The 20,359-nt window shown below is 37.5% G+C and overlaps 1 protein-coding gene across 4 annotated transcripts in view; it reads right to left on the reverse strand.

Moving 5' to 3' along the window:
* Positions 1-2,965: 2,965 nt before the first annotated feature.
* The window catches only part of LOC149795542 (uncharacterized), a 36,696-nt gene continuing 19,302 nt past the window's right edge, over positions 2,966-20,359 (reverse strand). For 3 of the 4 annotated variants that reach the window (XM_089965350.1, XM_089965353.1, XM_089965352.1), the window contains exon 3: positions 2,966-5,410. In XM_089965350.1, coding sequence (XP_089821476.1) covers positions 4,138-5,394 — 1,257 coding nt within the window. In that variant the 5' untranslated portion in view covers positions 5,395-5,410 and the 3' untranslated portion in view covers positions 2,966-4,137. Of the gene's footprint in view, positions 5,411-12,402; positions 12,560-20,359 lie in introns of those variants that run through there. The other variant, XM_089965349.1, reaches the window with a different exon arrangement.

Here is a 20,359-nt window from a genome sequence, read left to right on the forward strand (position 1 = left end):
TGGTTTGGCAAACATTTTTCAGAAAAAAATGTGGGCACCAATAGTTTTATTACGGTATATGCTCGATGTAAAAAATACTATAATCGTCGATTGTAAGTGAAACAATTATATCTTATCGTCCGCAGAAAAAAGTTTGGTTACCGCAACAAAATAAATATTCTGATGATGAAAATCCTGATATAAATGATTTTGAGAATAAAATCACAAAAGATCTTGGCAGAAAAATAATCGGTAAATTCACCCAAGGAGGATCGTATGATCATAAACGACATTGTATAAGATTAATTATAGACGATGCTGAACTCGATTTTATAATTGCTGATACAACGAGTAGAAACTCATTTATAAGTCGAAGTAATGTTTATGTATCAGACAGAACTAAATTAGGTACAATTGTGAGTTATATGGATGGTGAGTCACCGCAGTTTACTCATTATGATCTTTAATGTTCGCGTACTTTTCGATAAATCTATTTTGGATGATAAATAGGGTTTCCAAGTATGCTGTCGCCACGGATTCGTTTTGTATCAGCAGGAATACAGGATTGCTAGAGCAGCTACATATCGGCGCTTATGCATCATGGGGAGAATGGAGAATGAAACAAGAAAATATACTTAATTATACTGAATCCGCCGACGTTGAAATTAAGGGTATTTATCGCCAAAAAATTAAATACCAAAAGTATCATCTGCACCATCGGTATTTGATCCTGTAGCTGGGCATAATACAATTTATCTGAATGGGCCTGGACGTTCTGGTAAAACAACTCGTGTGATCGAATTATTCTTGAACAGTTGTTCAGAAATAGTTGTATTAACACCTACACACAGACACGCAAGCGAAAAGAGAGAACGAAATATTAAATCATGCACTTAACATAAATTATTTTGATGGAAGGGAGATAAATGGACTCCTGAACGAATGGGAGAGAAATAGATTCCAAGGATTATTGATTGGGATGAAATATTCACTGTTTCATTAGAAATATTAAAAATATTTCTTGACTGGTTATCGATAAAATATACTGCTGTAATAATGTGCGGCGACCATAGTCAACCACCGACATTTGTTGGATTGTCTCCACACGAATGGTTAAAGAATTTTGTAGATTATCAAGAAGAAATAACTGATGATCATAGAGCACTTGATCCAGAGTTAAGAGAGTTTAAGAAATTAATCAGACTACAACCGAATATAATTCAATGTGAAATAATGCGTGAAATAATTTCAGAAACTCCTAATAATAATGTTTGGAATTTGTGGAGACCAAATGATTTGATAATTACAATTAGAAGGATAGTTCTTGATACACTTGAACAACAATTAGTTATGTTACATAAAGAAAATTTTTCAAATCTACCAGTACCATTGTGTTATCGACCAGTAGATACGCGACGACAGAATATCGACGTTGATAGACCAGGATCGTCAGAGAAACAAAATCTTGTGTTAAATGATATTGTTTAGTTCCTGTCAGTGTTGCTGAGAGCGCGTTAACTAGTGACAAAACTACATGGACGCTAGGATACGCAATGACAATTCATTCATCACCAGGATTAACCATCTCTCATACTGATGTTTCGATCGTCGATGATCGTATCAAATGGTCAAACTTAGTTTATCTCGCAGTTTCTCGAGTTAGAAGAATATCTCAGCTGCGGAGGGTTATTATAGACTTTACAGAAAATAATAGCACACTGCTGGCAATGGTGATGATATAGTATGAAAAAAATTAGTTATAAACAGTGTGACAAGAAAAAGCTACTTTGATCTCAAAAAGTGATATCGCCACTCTTCATACCACCCCCTCCAAAAAATTAAATGAATAACATAACAAAGAAACAAGGAAATAAACTACAACTATATTAGCTTCTCTCTTCAGGTTCTAACTACTACGGTTCCGAAATGTCCGCTTATATAACCAGATACACAAATTGTATTGCCTAACAAAGTTCATATTTAGAACAACTGATCCAGGACCAGTAGATTGAAATGAGCGGAGAATACCGGTAAATCTGATTGTCTAAAAAACAATTCTAATCCCTTTCTGGCAATCAGTTGACAGTAGACCAGACTGATTCGTAGAACGTAACTAAACGTGATATCTATCTGACCAAAACCATTACGAAACCCAACATTCTAGGGTTATGTGTCTAGCATGAGTTATGTAAAGCCACCAACCAACCCCGCCAAAACAACACCGCCACCCCCAACATCCCCACCCATGCGCACACGCCCCACCTCAAGCCCTACAAGATAGAAAATAAACCCAAAGAAGTATCCAGGCAACGTAGACTCCGTAAATGAAACCAATGAAAAAAGCCACAAAATATCCCAGAGCTTATATAACCAATATCAGTTCAATAATTGTCTTAAGTACCTGTAAGTGCCTTTGTCCCAGGCTGACAAAGACGACCTGGGCTGATTCGTGGAACATAAATAACAACGATATCTAACTGACCAAAACACTTGTATATGCTAAATCGGATATGATTTATTCTAAATTTGATTTTAAACATTTGACAAATTATTCGTACTTAGTTCATAAAAAACACCCACTAAAGGTGAGAGTTTTTGGAAGTTTGGTTTGGAAACTTTATGTTTCGCTCATGTACTGAAAACTGAAGGTAAGAAGGCTTCATGTACTGAAAACTGAAGGTAAGATGACCTAAAGTTTTTGAAGTTTATAGGTTTTAAAATATGTGAAAAACTGTTCTACAATAGTTGAAGGGTTACTGTCATGTGCATATTTTGTGAATAGCTACGGTAACTTCAGAAATTATTTTTGTAGCAACCACGCTGGAAAGGAATGTACAGAGTTCAATTTCCTGTCGTCAGTCTTAACTCCGTTGGAAGCGTAAGTATTTGCATTTGTCTGATGTAGAAATAAATTATATGCATATAAATAAAATATATGTACAATATTTAAAATGATATACACACAAACATCACTTTAAAAGAGATACACACGTACACATACCTTTATTAAAGTACAAGCAAAGTGATCTTATAATGCACACTCTTGACAAATTATTGTCATTTTATCTTTCCAGCATTATGTATTGTTATTTTTATTCTATAGAAAATCTACGTTACTGTTCAAATTCTTACATACAGTCAAATCACATTGCTGACGCTGATAAATCGGCCCTTTTATTTTTCCGTATACGAGAAGAAAATATCACGCAGTCAAAATGTGCTCTAAAAGTAGTACGGTATCCGTTCGCATTCTTGTGATTCCCTTTCGCATTTTCTCAAAACGAAACCAAAATCAATAACATTTGAGATATAGCAGGAACATCACGTTGAATATATAATCTAAATCATAAGTTATCTACCTTTGATTGCATTCTCCATAACTTCGAAATGCCGAAAGGTTGTTATGGATAATGTACATATAGGTAGGCATGACTAGTTTTCTGGCAGCCAGCGTATGCAGATATAGAATCTTCAAAGCATTGATAACGTCCAAATACATCCCATTAGCATGTGCAAATTTTTACTTGATACGGACATTCTACGTATCGTGGAACTATGTAGAGTACTAAATACTTAAAGACCTCCCTGAAAATGGCATGATCTATTCTTGCCCTGCTTTTCTACCATTCGAAAGATGAAATCATAAAGCAGGCGACAAGATTTGATTATGACACCTTGCCCTTCATTACAGACCTTTAGTCGAAGTTCTTTCATCACAACATCAAATGAAAATCTGCAACTTTGTTCGGTTTCTTAATTGCGTGAAACATGGCTTATCGTTCATACATTTATCCCAAAGATCCTTGCTCGATAGTTGGTATGGCCATAATAACATATTCACCATCTTTCAGGACCGTATTCTGGATTTTGATTTGACTTGATTTTGCACTATCGCTCACAAATGCGTTTCTAATCGGAATCTTTGACTGAGTTTAGGCGCGACGTAATCTCTCATTTGATCTCCTTTTGTTTTAGTAAAGAAATAAAAACGAACAAACACCTGAAGTCGGCATTCGGAACAAATTACTTTGACAATTAGTCGAAGACTACCAGACTAAGCACGCTCATTATTCTATTACATATGAGCGAATATATAAGTAGCGATAGCGAGATTGAAAAGAATATTTCATAAGTCTTCACATAGTCACTGTGAGGAATTTAAATTAGTTTCGACCACGCAGGACTAGGAGGAGGTTGCAAATCGATCGTTTCTTTTGTAGGATAAAAACCAGCAGTCATACAGTTATGATTGCTTTCCTCCAGCCAATCCATTAGTCGTATATCACATGAAATTTCCGTGTCCAGAAACTTTACTTTAAACTCATGAGTACCGTTCAGTGAATTATGAACGTCTAGATTATGTATTGTCAATGCAACACATGCATCTCCTTTCCCTTTGGTTAGTCTTGTTACATCCTCTTCAAGAACATATGTCTTCACTCTAGGAATTCCCTCATCCTTACGTTCCTGCTCAGAAAAATCCCTTTTCCAATTCGGATCATCCGGTAGTTTGTATGAGTATTTAAGATTATCTTTCTGTTCTACGTCTTCTGGATTTGAAGGTACTTTAATTCCTGCTCGTTTTGCAGCCAAAGAAGACCGCAATCGCTGCGCATTACTTCCCGAAGATTTGGGTATGTTTATAGGTGTGACACTGCGTCCATTTTCGTCTCCACTGGGATAATGCACCTCTCTGTTTTGAGTAGCATTTTTGTGAATAATATAATCCTCATTTGTGCTTTCGTGTGGTTGAATAAATTTTTCCTGGTTAAGTCGAATTCTTCTTCTAAATATATTAAGGGTGGTATGGAAAGAATGCTTCCGTTTTTCAGTCTCTTCAATCAAATGTTTGTATGCCATCAAGCTGCGTAGTCCGCCTTTTTTCAGTCCTATAGCGTTTCCTCGTATCTCATAATTCTTGTCTATTGGTTTCACGTCGTCCCCCTTTGGAGGGGACGATGTATCTCTAGACATTTTTATGTTAGGATTGTCGTTGATGCTAAATCGCACTGTTTTCTGCCTTGAAGACTTCTGACGAGGCGTCTTTGGGGTTCGAGGCGGTGGAGATTCTGTTCTGCTAGAATCACCAACACCAAGAACTTCAAGTTTTGGCTTCCATCCATTCTGAGAATCTGGTATAGGGAAAAGCCTGACCGCTTTCTGTCTCTGTCGCGGTGAGCGAAGGTTTCTGAGTTGCTGAGTATTTGCATCAAGCTTGGCAAGAAAATCTTCCCTGACAGAGTTGCTGCTTGGTCTCGGCATTTCATACACAGTGAGTGCCACAGACTCTTCACCATTGTTAACCAGGTCCACGATTTGGCGCCGTATGTCCTCCATGTTCTCCATGTTCCTGGGTTGTGGGGCGGCCCGAGTAAATGATTCTTGACCCGAGGCCGGGGTATAGGCGCGAAGCATCCTTCCAAAACGATTCCTGAAAAGAGTATCGATATCTACATTAAGTTGTGCTACTTCTCGATTAATTATTTAAATGCAACTTGCTTTCTGATTAGTCGGACCTCCAAATTTATAGAGCAAACTTCAACGACTTACTTTCAGAACCTTTGACTTCTTTAACGTTTTCATTACAGTGTTTCAGAAACAATATTAAACATTAAAATCGCAATGCTTTTTATTTTTTTGACACGATGTCGAATGTTATTTTCAGCACCTATCATTCTATAAGAATCAGTTCTTACACATATTGTCTTATGTATGTCCGCCATAACTGTACGAATTTCGGATGTATCATTGCCATTACATTTGAATAAAGACCATAATGGTTAATTATGGCTTATATTTTTTACAATCCGCATACCATATCATCCGAAAATAAATCCCAAGAGAAAAAGAATGTTTGTTGAAATTCGCTCGTGTTGTCAGCCTGCAAACTGATATCAGTAAACATAACAATAACCATCATTTCAAGTTTATCCACCTCAGCAGATTCTAATATTATAACGAAGAGTATTATGGTTAGTATGAACGTTAGCAATATTGAACAACTGCGTTCTAAATCGTCCCTTTATGTAACAATATCGTACCCATTATTTCAATTACTTTCGCTAGTCGGCCATGTGTGACTATTACAAAAACACGCAAGCAAACCTATATATAAAGACCCTTTATGGAACCATATAGACGAGTGTCCTACATATAATGTGTCCTATATATAAATACCCTTCATGACGCCATATAGACAAGTGTCCTATATATAAACTGTCCGATATATAAATACCCTTCATGGGACCATATAGACTCGTGTCCTATATGTAATATGTCCGATATATATATATATATATATATATATATATATATATATATATATATATATATATATATATATATATATATGTGTGTGTGTGTGTGTGTGTGTGTGTGTGTGTGTGTGTGTGTGTGATTTGGATTTTTAACGTAGCTTTAACAATATTTCAGTCATATTGCTACGATGGCTGCAGTGTGACAGTTTCTAGTGATGTCTAGCACTGGGGCATCATGCCGCAGACATGTGGCATGATGTCCCACCCAGTCACATTATCCTGACACCAGGCCGACCAGTCCTAACACTAGCTTCTTAATGCTGAGCGCCAAGCGAGGCAGCTGTTAATACCATTTTTGTATGTCTTTGGTATGACTCGGCCGGGGATCGAATCCAAGACCCTTCAAGGGACCAAATAGACTCGTGTCCTATATGTAATATTTCCGATATATAAAGACCCTTCATGAGACCATATAGACTAGTGTCCTATAAGTAATATGTCCGATATATAAAGACCCTTCATGGGACCATATAGACTCGTGTCCTATATGTAATATGTCCTATATATAAAGACCCTTCATGGGACCATATAGACTCGTGTCCTATATGTAATATGTCCGATATATAAAGACCCTTCATGAGACCATATATACTCGTGTCCTATATGTAATATGTCCGATATATAAAGACCCTTCATGGGACCATATAGACAAGTTTATTATATATCAAAGAGGCCCTTCATCGGACCATATAGACATCTGTTCTATATGTAATATGTCCGATATATAAAGACCCTTCATGGGACCATACAGACTCGTGTCCTATATGTAATATGTCCTCTATATAAAAAGACCCTTCATGAGACTATATAGACTCGTGTTCTATATGTAATATGTCCGATATATAAAATCCCTTCATGGGACCATATAGACTCGTGTCCTATATGTAACATGCCCTATATATAAAGACCCATTTTAGGACCATATAGACAAGTGTCCTATATATAAACTGTCCGATATATAAAGATCCTTCATGGGACCATATAGACTCGTGTCCTATATATAATGTGTCTTATATATAAATACCCTTCATGAGACCATATAGACAAGTGTCCTATATGTAATATGTCCGATATATGAAGACCCTTCATGGGACCATATAGACTCGTGTCCTATATATAATATGTCCGATATATAAAGACCCTTCATGGGACCATATAGACAATTGTCCTATATCTAATATGTCCAATATATAAAGACCCTTCATAGGACCAGATAGACTCGTGTCCTAAATGTAATATGTCCGACAGATAAAGACCCTTCATGGGACCATATAGACAAGTGTCCTATATGTAATATGCACGATATATAAAGACCATTCATGGGACCATAGAGACTTGTGTCCTACATGTAATATGTCCTATATATAAAGACCCTTCATGGGACCATATAGACTCGTGTCCTATATAAGATGTGCCATATAAATACCCTTCATGAGAACATATAGACAAGTGTCTTATATATAAACTGTCCGGTATACAAAGACCCTTCATGGGACCATATAGACTCGTGTCCTATATGTAATATGTCCTCTATATATAAAGACCCTTCATGAGACTATATAGACTCGTGTTCTATAATGTAATATGTCCGATATATAAAGACTCTTCATGGGACGATATAGACTCATGTCCTATATGTAACATGTCCTATATATAAAGACCCTTTTTAGGACCATATAGACAAGCGTCCTATATATAAACTGTCCGATATATAAAGACCCTTCATGGGACCATATAGACTCGTGTCCTATATATAATGTGTCTTATATAAAAATACCCTTCATCAGACCATATAGACAATTGTCCTAAATAAACTGTCCGATATATAAAGACCCTTCATGGGACCATAGAGACTCGTGTCCTATATGTAATATGTTCTATAGTTAGATACCCTTCATGGGACCATATAGACTTGTATCCTATATGTAATATGTCCGATATATAAAGAACCTTCACGGGACCATATATACTCGTGTCCTATATGTAATATGTCCGATATATAAAGACCCTTCATGGGACCATATAGACAAGTGTCCTGTATCTAATATGTCCAATATATAAAGACCCTTCATGGGACCATATAGACAAGTGTCCTAAATGTAATATGTCCGATATATAAAGATCCTTCATGGGACCATATAGACTCGTGTCCTATATGTAATATGTCCGATATGTAAAGAAATTTCATATGACAATATAGACAAGTGTCCTATATGTAATATGTACTATATATAAAGACCCTTCATGAGACCATATAGACAAGTGTATTATATCATAAAGGCCCTTCATCGAAGCATATAGACAAGTGTCCTATGTGTAATATGTCCGATATGTAAAGACACTTCATATGACAATATAGACAAGTGTCCTATATATAATATGTTCGATATATAAAGACCCTTCATGGGACCATATAGACAAGTGTATTTTATCATAAAGGCCCTTCATCGAAGCATATAGACAAGTGTCCTATATGTAATATGTCCGATATATAAAGACCCTTTATGAGACCATATAGACTCGCGTCCTACATGTAATATGTCCTATATATAAATACCCTTCATGGGACCATATAGACTCGTGTCTTTTATGTAATATGTCCGATATATAAAGAACCTTTATGGGACCATATAGACTCGTGTCCTATATGTAACATGTCCTATGTATAAAGACCTTTCATAGGACCATATAAACAAGTGTCCTATATATAAACTGTCCGATATATAAAGACCCTTCATGCGACCATATAGACTCGTGTCCTATATAAAAATGTGTCTTATATATAAATACCCTTCATGAGACCATATAGACAAGTGTCCTATATATAAACTGTCCGATATATAAAGACACTTCATGGGACCATATAGACTCGTGTCCTATGTTGTAATATGTCCTATATATAAATACCCTTCATGGGACTATATAGACTCGTGTCCTATATGAATATGTCCGATATATAAAGACCCTTCATGGGACCATATAGACAAGTGTCCTATATGTAATATGTCCGATATATGAAGACCCTTCATGGGACCATATAGACTAGTGTCCTATATGTAATATGTCTGATATATAAAGACCCTTCATGGGACCATATATACAAGTGTCCTATATGTAATATGTCCGATATATAAAGACCATTCACGGGACCATATAGACTCGTGTCCTATGTTGTAATATGTCCTATATATAAAGACCCTTCATAGGACCATATATACAAGTGTCCTATATGTAATATGTCCGATATATAAAGACCATTCACGGGACCATATAGACTCGTGTCCTATATGTAATATGTCCTATATATAAATACCCTTCATGGGACCATATAGGCTCGTGTCCGATATGTAATATGTCTGATATATAAAGACCCTTCATGGGACCATATAGACTCGTGTCCTATATGTAATATGTCCGATATATAAAGACCCTTTATGGGACCATATATGCAAGTGTCCTTTATGTAATATGTCCGATATATAAAGACCCTTCATGGGACCATATAGACTCTTGTCCTATATGTAATTTGTCCGATATATAAAGACCCTTCATAGGACCATATAGACAAGTGTCATATATGTAATATGTCCGATATATAAAGACCCTTCATGGGAACATATAGACAAGTGTCCTATATATAATGACCCTTCAAAGGACCATATAGACAAGTGTCCTGTATGTAATATGTTCGATATATAAAGACCCTTCATGAGACCATATAGACTCCTGTCCTATATGTAACATGCCCCCTATATAAATACCCTTCAGGGGCCCATATAGACTCGTGTTCTATATGTAATATGTCCGATATATAAAGACCCTTCATGGGACCATATAGACTCATGTCTTATATGTAATATGTCTGATATATAAAGACCCTTCATGGGACCATATAGACAAGTGTCGAATATGTAATATGTCCTATGTATAAATACCCTTCATGGGACCATATAGACAAGTGTCCTATATGTAATATGTCCTATATATAAAGACCCTTCATAGACTATATAGACTCGTGTCCTGTTAGTAATATGTCATATATATAAAGACCCTTCATGGGACCATATAGACAAAAGTGTCCTATATATAAACTGTCCGATATATAATTACCCTTCATGGGACCATATAGACAAGTATCCTATATGTAATATGTCCTATATATAAATATCCTTCATGGGACCATATAGACAAGTGTTCTATATATAAAGACCCTTAACGGGACCATATAGACAATTGTTCTCTTATATCCAGATAGCAAACTTGACATAAATTTGAACAGTCTTCTATAAATTGGAATATATCTGCTTTTGAAACAAAACAAGTTGCAACCTAAATCAGCAAACTATCCACTGCATTCAACCGGGGAGGGTAGTATGAAGACTCCTAAACCGTATAATGAGCCATTAACGTGTAGTTTTCAGCATTAGGGTGCTCACTCACTTCTTGCAATCATTAGATTTAAGCTCAACAGTTTAAAATGGAAATATGTTGCATTTGTACAGAGAGAGAGAGAGAGAGAGAGAGAGAGAGAGAGTAATTGTTTCTATAAAAATATTATTAGTTTCTGCTATTACATTTATTTTAATTGAAGCAATGAACGCCTTTTACATTTTTTTGCTAACTTTGCAATACATTGAAACTCATAAGACCAAAAGTCAATAGTAACAAGTTAGTTTCGGTTTTGAGGAGTTTACTGTTCAATGAGCATCTTAAAATGCATTACAATCAGCTATGTATCATTGGTTTTAACATAATGTGGATATTTATTTGTGCCTATTCAAGTTTTAATAATTAATGTTTCTTGTTCCTGTATATAGTATAGCTGGTCACATTGATTTTGTTTGATCACATGTATTTGTACTTGTATTTAACCGTACATTTAGAAAATGTAAAGAAAATACATATATTAAATCATTTTTTATTTAGTTTTAGCTTGTTTTGACGAAGTGGGATGGAGTATCTTACAAAACAGGAGAGTAACTTGGATGAGGGATCAAGTAGGTTGTAACCACTCATAATCACAGGTCGCTACGTGAAGTGCAAGGAAATATTGTATCGTTGGTCGCGTCAAGCACGTGACCTTTACATGCAGACAACCCAAACCCCACCCTAAAACTCCAACCCCACAAAAAAGAATAAATTTAAATAGGTGAGAATATTCAGTGGAGCGGGTGATCTGTGCAAGATTGTAAAGATCATTACTGCGATACATAATCTGATCACTTGTGCTGAGTTTTCGACACATTGGTGGATATACGAACTGATCAGGGCCCCCGAGTGGCCGATTGGTCTAAAGCGCTCACCGTTACGGATCACTGCCATCTCGCATCTGTCTGCGTGGGTTCGAGTCTCGGGCTTGGCCAATGTGGGTATGTGAGAAAGCTTGCCGGTAGCTTTTCGTGGGTGGGTGGTTATTCACGGGGTTTTCTCGGGTTCTTCCTCCACCATTTATACTGGCCACCATGTATAGCATATATTGTGCTGAAAAATGGCGTTAAACCCTATAACAACAATAACAACAACAACAACAACAACAACGAACTGGTCATGTCGATTTTTCTCTATGATACAAGTCACATTCTTAATCGTGTGCGTTGTTTCCGTTACTTCCACTAAATCCTTAGGTTATTGCAAATTATCCACAATGATCAACTCTATTGCAAGATGACGGGAATTTTTTTTAGAAAACTGCAATATAAATTGGGATGCAGTATCTGTGTTATCTTTGACACATGTACATGCATCTTGAAAAAATACAGCATCTTAACACATGTCCTGTCGAAGGTGCTTGAATCTGTCATTTACCTGTAGCAACAGTACATTTTGCAACTTTAGTATTGTTGTATTAATTCAATTACGAGGTCACTTTGAAACAGTTTTAATGAGGCGATACTAAAATTTGGTCTCCATATACAACTCTTTGTACATAATAAGATAAATAAACCTGCTAGAAGACATTTTAAAAAAAGATGCAAGCAAATGACGTTTAGGGATAAAAATAATTCAAATATTGTTTACATTTGCCAATAAGGCAAACACACAAGATAAAGTCAGATAAAGAGCGCAAGAGAAAATGATTATGGTTTCTGAAGTTAAATAATCTTACCTGCATGGAGGAGTTTGTTTTGGTAAAAACTGAACTGCCATTTTTTTTTTTAGCGAGATCTGATTTTCACAACCCAAAGCAATTTTATAATCAACATCAATATTTCCAAACGTTACAAATGGATATCCTCGATTTCACAACAAATGGTGTGAACGTCCCTTTCAGAGAGTAGCTAAGCTTTTCATCCATTTTCTGGATTGAAAGAAATTAACAAAAAATTTATTTTAAAAGGTAGAAAAATGCTCCGTTCACAATGTGTTGGATATTTTTATTTAAAGTAGTGTTCACTGTGCAGTTAAAGGTTATCTTTTCGCTTTGTCTCACACTTTGTCATGTGAGGTGTCAATTTCAAAGTATACAATTGAGATTTCTATAGGTACTGTTAGCGAGAAAACTAAGTGGCGTTTTCCTTTGTGGAGCTAAATTAGGCTGATACAATGGATGTCCATTTAAAACCAACGACTTGAACTAAACAGTGGATATGCCAAAACATTAAATCTTACCAAAATGACTAATGATCCGTGGGCAAGTTCCATGGTCGTATGGTACGTGTGTCCTATACATATCAGAATACCGTAGTTGCTGGTTTAATACCCATGCCAAACTACAAAACAGAGTACACACCGATCTGCCGACGAATAATTCATCGCAAACTACGATCCAAATCGAGAACTTAAAATATCTTGGAAAGCAATAGGAGAGACCATAAAGTGTTATTGTTGTTGTTGTTGTAGCGTTTAACGCCATTTTTCAGCACACGATATGCCAGTATTAATGATGGAAGAAGAACCCGGGAAAACTCCGGAAAGAACCACTGACCCATGAGAAGCTACTAGCAAGCTTTCTCAGATACCCACATCAGCCGAATCCGATATTCGAACCCACGCAGACAGAGGTGAGATGGCAGTGATCCGTAACGGAGAGCGCTTTAGACCACTGGGCCACTCGGGGCCCTGACCATAAAATGGATGCGTATTATCCTACGGCATTCCTGATCTGGAGGTGATAGATCACTTGAGCACTAGTTCGAGATTTGTGATCAACAAATCAAAAGAGACTTTACTTTTGTAACACTTGTAACATACTATTTTACTGGCTGATATTAAAACTCAGTCTTAAGTGTTTTATGGTCTTCTGGCTTAGATCAGTACAGATGGGATAATGTTAATACAACACACAAGAAAAACTTATTGATATAGAGTCTTATAAAATAAAAGTACTGGAAATCATATGTATAGCCTATCTTGTGCTGAAAAATGGCTAATACGATGGGCATACCATTTCTTATAATAAGGCTAGCGCTAATTTTAGATGGATGGATATATATATATATATATATATATATATATATATATATATATATATATATATATATGTGTGTGTGTGTGTGTGTGTGTGTGTGTGTGTGGTAAATCATAAGTCTAATATAGTAGAATCCCATTTCCTATATTAAGTACAATTTTAACAACATACAACTAACATGCAACTGCTTATTAATACGTGTAAATTGGGATAACCTATGCAGATATGTAAGTACGAGAAGAGATTTTTAGAATACCGTATAATAACATGAATGTGACCACTGACTCATGCATTTACCTGACAAATACTATTGAATACTTAAATATAGCATCTTCTTATGCACGTGTTGGACGTGTATTACCAACTGAATAAATGGATGCACACGAGATACGTATTAAATGCAATAATTTCTAACTGTCGCTACTGATTACGGACACACACATATCCTTGCCTCTGCATATGTGGCAAAATATGTCTAGCTATCGACATAGACTATGGACACATAGTTATCCTAACTCTGCGGATTAGAGAAAATTTTGTGGAAATTCTATATAACTGAATACTTTTTACTGACGCAGCCACTGATACATAATATGTACACATGCGAAAACAATTTATTAGAATATGTATATAGTTTAAGCTGTTTTTGCATCTGAAGGAAATGAATTCCATAAAACTGTAGCCAGGTAGTGTGTGTGTGTGATTTGGATTTTTCACGTAGCTTTAACAAGTTTTCAGTCATATCGCTACAATGTCTGCAGTGTGATGGTTTACAGTGATGTCTAGCACTGGGGCAACATGCGACAGCTATGCAACATCATGCGCTGCCCACTAACATTATCCTGACACCAGGTCCCCAGTCGTAACACTAATCTCTTAATGCTGAGCGCCTAGCGATGCTACTTCTAATAACAGTTCATCTAAACTGATAGTGCACGGACTTAAATTCAAGAGTCAACAATCACATTCCTTCTTACAGATATTTTACTTAAAGTTTTTATTGTATATTTAATATTTTTGGGTGGGTGGGTATTAATTTTATCAAAGAGGTCTTCATGGGGAAAATAGTCATTTTCTAAGTGAGGTACCCTTTATAAATCAATGATGATGATGGTGATGATGAAAAATTGTTGCATTTATCGTCTTTACGAAGAGCTCAAAGAAGTCTCATTAATACAATCTGAAATAGGGTTTCGCTACTGCTACTACCTCTATTATTGTTGATGCTGCTCCTACTACCACACTACTACTGTTGCTGCTAAGACCACTTCTGCTGCTACTTTTGCTAGTATTAATACTTCTACCACCAGCCACTACAACACCAAACAAACGACATGAACACCAACAACACACTCCAGTAACTATTGGGCTTTTTATGATAATGATTGCACACGAATATCGTTACTGTTTTTTATTCAGCATTTTATGAAAATAATTTCACAATAAGAATAGTCATTCATGCGCTAAAGAAAGAAAGAAAATTAAGACCAAAATTAGCTATCCATAGGCATGTACACATAAATAATTAATGCCAGACATTATAGCCGAACGATGAAAGAAGAACTTGAAAAAGTAAGTATTTTACCAGTCACATTCGTGTATGCAGAAAGATATATGGAAGTACCTGTATACTTATTCTTATTGATAACGATCACCTCAGGTGTCACTCTGAACAGTCAGACTGGGATATTTTCACATCATCCGGGTATTTATTCAGAAGTAGTCTTTGAATATTGACTGTCGTCCATGGTACTGAGATATAGTTTTCGCGAGTAGATGCAAGAGGATCATGAAGATGCCGGGTTCTCTAGATGCTCATTTATCGCATGTTTCTCCTTGCACAAAAAGGGATGCGCCCTTCGTTTGACGGGGCCCACAAGGCCCCAGGGGACAAAAAAGCGTAAATGATTTTAAGTCCTGTCCTATCGATGCCGGCTCAGAACAGTGGCTTTACGAGCTTTGCTGTTGGGCATGTTTCTGTGGGGTTTTTTTCTTTGCAGTGCTACCTTAATTTTCTGCAACCATTATTGTGCATAAACCATCGCAAAAAGTAGCAAAAATACTTCCATTCAGAAATTTGGAAATACAAACACATTCTACATCTAATCTACAAAATATGTACACTTCTGCCTATGTGGATGCGGTACACACAGCACAGGACATTCTACATCTAATCTACAAAATATGTACACTTCTGCCTATGTGGATGCGGTACACACAGCATAGGCATCATTGCCGACAAAGTCATTGACCCCATTCCCTCCACTAGGAAACCCTGTCCCGGGTACTTCCACTGTGGACTATCTGGCTATGCCGTCTGCACGTACCATAGCCCGTTGGAAGTCCTGCCCCCTTCTGTGACAGACCTGAACGTCATGTGTGTGTGTGTGTGTGTGTGTGTGTGTGTGTGTGATTTGGGGTTTTAACGTAGCTTTAACACTTTTTCAGTCATATCGATACAGCGTCTGCAGTTTGATGGTTTATAGTGATGTCTATCACTGGGGCAACATTCGACAACTATGCAGCATCATGTCCTACTCATTCACATTATCCTGACACCAGGCCGACCAGTCGTAACATTAATCTCTTAATCTGAGCGCCTAGCGATGCAACTGCTAATACCAGTTTTTGTAAGTCTTTAGTATGACTCGGCTGGGTTTGGGACCCGCGACCTCCTGCATCCGTGGCGGACTCTCTAACACAACGTCATTTGTTATTCGGCCTATTAGGACGTTGTTGCTAGCCGCGGATGGATGATGTGTACTTCTGGGGATGAAGGAAACACAAAGCAAACTGTGGTCCGCATACAGACTGCATTACGCGTGATCCTGGCCCCCAAGCTTGAGGAGACACATCCACGCCTACATCCATGCCAAAGTTGTACACGTGGTGAAGAAAACTTGCGCCGGTGCCATTTGCGAAACTCTGCGACGTATCAAGCACGACGAGTTCTTCTACGCCATAAAGTGCAACACAGCCTCGATGGATGAAGTCTTTTGTCACAAACACAGATGCTTGCGAGAATCCCGTGGAAAATTTGCCGAGTGCCCTGCCAGCCATCGATAGGAGTTGCTGATTAGAACGGCATTGAATTTTCAATGAGACCAGTTGAGTTCCTTTACTATGAATTTAATCAAGCCAAGTGAAAACAGGAAATGAAATACAACTAAGACCTATACATGCGTATCCAGCTTATACAAACCTTACCATAATGGCAGTAAAGTGTGTGTTGTGTAAGGGTAAACTCCCCTGTAGCAGTAAAGTGTACATGGTGTAAGGGTAAATTACACTGTCGCAGTAAAGTGTACGTAGTGTAAAGGATAAACTACTATGTTGCAGTAAAGTGTACGTGGTGAAAGGAAAAACTACTCTATTTCAGTAAAGTGTACGTGGTGTAAAGGTTAAACTCCAATGTAGCAGTAAATTGTACGTGGTGTAAGGGTAAATTACTATATTGCAGTAACGTGTACGTAGTGTAAAGGGTAAACTCCCCCGTAGCAGTAAAATGTACATGGTGTAAGGGTCAATTACTCTGTTGCAATAAAGTGTACGTGGTGTAAGGGTAAATTCCCCCGTGGCAGTAAAATGTACATGGTGTAAGGGTAAATTACTCTGTTGCAGTAAAGTCTACGTAGTGTAAAGGGTAAACTGCCCCGTGGCAGTAAAGTGTACGTGGTGTAAGGGTAAACTACTATGTTGCATTAAAATGTACGTGGTGTAAGGGTAAACTACTCTGTTGCAGTAAAGTGTTCGTGGTGTAAGGGTAAACTCCCCTGTAGCAGTAAAATGTACGTGGTGTAAAGGGTAAACTCCCCCGTGGCAGTACAGTGTATGTGGTGTAAGGGTAAACTACTCTGTTGCAGTGAAGTGTACGCATTGTAAACGGTAAACTCCGCCGTGGCGGTAAAATATACGTAGTGTAAAGAGTAAACTCCCCCATGGCAAAAAAATGTAATTAATTAAAGGGCAAACTCCCTCGTGGCAATAAAGTGTACGTAGTGTAAGGAGAAACTCCCTGGTGGCAGTAAAGTGTACGTGGTGTAAATGGTAAATTCCCCCGTTGCAGTAAAGTGTACGTACCGTAAAGGGTAAACTCCCCACATGGCAATAAAATGTAATTAATGACAGAGTATACTCCCTCGTAGCAGTAAAGTGTACGTAGTGTAAGGAGACACTTGCTGGTGGCAGTAAAGTGTACGTATTGTATGGGTAAATTCCCCAGTGGCAGTAAAGTCTAGGTAGTGTAAGGGTAAATTTCCCCGTGGCCGTATTGTCTAGGTAATGTAAAGATAAATTATACAGTGGCAGTAAAGTCTAAGTAGTGTGAGGGTAAATTATCCCGTGGCAATGAAGTATAGATAGTGTAAGGGTAAATTACCTCGTGGCTGTAAAATCTAAGTAATGTAAGGATAAATTACCTAATGACAGTAAGGCCTAAGTAGTGTAAGGGTAAATTTCCCCGTGGCCGTATTGTCCAAGTAATGTGAGGATAAATTATACAGCTGCAATAAAGTCCAGATAGTGAAAGTGTAAATTACCATGTGGCTGTAAAGACTAGGTAATGTAAGGATAACTTATTCCGTGGCAGTAAGGCCTAGGTAGTGTATGGGTAAATTATCCTGTGGCAATAAAGTCTATGAAGTGTAAGGGTAAATTACCCCGTGGCTGTAAAGTCTAGGTAATGGAAGGATAAATTACCTCGTGGAAGTACATTCTAGGTAGTGTAAGGGTAAATTACTCCGTGGCAGTAAAGAATATGTAGTGTAAGGGTAAATTCCCCAGTGGTTGTAAAGTCTACGTAGTTTAAGGGTACATTATCCCGCGGATGTAGAGTGTACGTGGTGTCAGAGTAAACTCCGCGTGGTAAATGTACTTAGTGCAAAGGTACCCCACCCCGTGGCAGTAAAGTGTCCGTGGTGAGGGGTAAGTGGCAGTAACGTGCATAGCCAAATCGGGTCAAGTGTTGGGGCGGGGACCCAAACTTTCAAAAAGGCATTGACTTTCCTCGAAAGGGCAACAAAACAAAAGTCCATGTGTTTATTTACTCAAAGTTTGTATAAAACCCAATAAACGTGTGCAAAATTAAAACAATGGTCGTGTGTGTATACGTTTCTTTTTTTCAGCCGAGGCAGGATCCAGAAACCCTGGACCCCACCCCCAATCCGACCATAAAGTGTTCACAGTGCAAGGGTAAACTCATCCGTTGCAGTAAACTTAGTCAAGTGTACATATTGTAAGGGTAAACTTTCCCTGTGCTCCAAAAATCTTTAATCTAGAAAGTACGAATGGAATTTGTGCCTTACGTATTTACACTTTACTGATGATTCTGGTATACAAAATGATCAGAGTGTGAGATTTGGATTCTTAACGTAGCTTTAACAATTTTTCAGTCATATCGCTACGATGTCCGCAGCGTGGCAGTTTATAGTGACGTCTAGCACTGGGGCATCATGCCGCATACATGTAGCATGATGTCCCACCCAGTCACATTATCCTGACACCAGACCGACCAGTCCTAATACTAACCTCTTAATGCTGAGCGCCAAGCGAGGCAGCTGTTTGTACCATTAGTGTAAGTCTTTGGCATGACTCGGCCGTAGATCGAACCCACGACCTCCCGCATCCGAGGATGCAAAATGATCAGTGTTAATGTTAAGGTTATCACATTAAAACATTAGTTTTCTCTATTTTCAGGTAAGCATCATGTCAAATTTAGTTTTTATGAAAATGGGCGGGTCAGTGATAACGAATCAACGTTTGTGAAACTCCGTCATGCAATACAATAGCTATCCATTCATTCAAGCTGTAGGAAAGCAAAACGAAGATATAAATGGAAGTCAAGTAATTTGTTATAAAACAATGAAAAACATAAACTTCTCAAAATATTTTTTGTGAAAACAACGACTGAAAATATGTAAATGTTGCAGCAATTTGAAGAAAGCCAGATCCACTACGCAGAGAGCACATGTCAATGTGGTTGTCACGTGACACCAAAAAAAACGCATTGCTGACACGTGCTCAGTACTTCTTGAAAATGGTTTTCTCCACCCTGCTGCGATACCAACAGGTTTCTGGTCGTTGTTCTCAGAATAAATGTTTAGAATTAAGTGTGCATTATATGTATTTAAAAACATTAAATGACCTATATAATATGTCTAAATTCTCTGTATAACAACTTTGGAAATTTGTTTATTGTCGATATCACATGACTATATGACCTCTGATGTCATTGGCATGTAGGTTGCGAGATTTGTATAGTCATGTCACTCGGAATGCAAATTGCCAGATCCAGGTCAAATTTCAGCAACGATGTACTTTCGTGTCGTCTGTAAGACGATTAAAGAGATGAATGCTATGCTCACGAATTTTGAGAAGAAAAAAATCATATTTCTGTCGATTTCGTGCAGGTATATCTTGATGAAGGGTCGTTCAAGTTTGCTGGGCCGGCTAGTAAGCGGCTACTCCATGCCGACGCCAAATGGTGTCGGCGAATTCTAACTTTTTGATAGGGGATGGACTCTGACCCTACACCCTATCATTAATGTCAAAATATCAAAAATGGGGTGACAAGGGTCAGAGGAAACTCGGACTAACATACCTACCTACATACATATATACATACATACTTACATACGTACGTACATACATACATACA

Source organism: Sinohyriopsis cumingii, chromosome 7, assembly GCF_028554795.1.
Source record: "Sinohyriopsis cumingii isolate HCF-2022 chromosome 7, ASM2855479v2, whole genome shotgun sequence".
NCBI lineage: Eukaryota > Metazoa > Mollusca > Bivalvia > Unionida > Unionidae > Sinohyriopsis > Sinohyriopsis cumingii.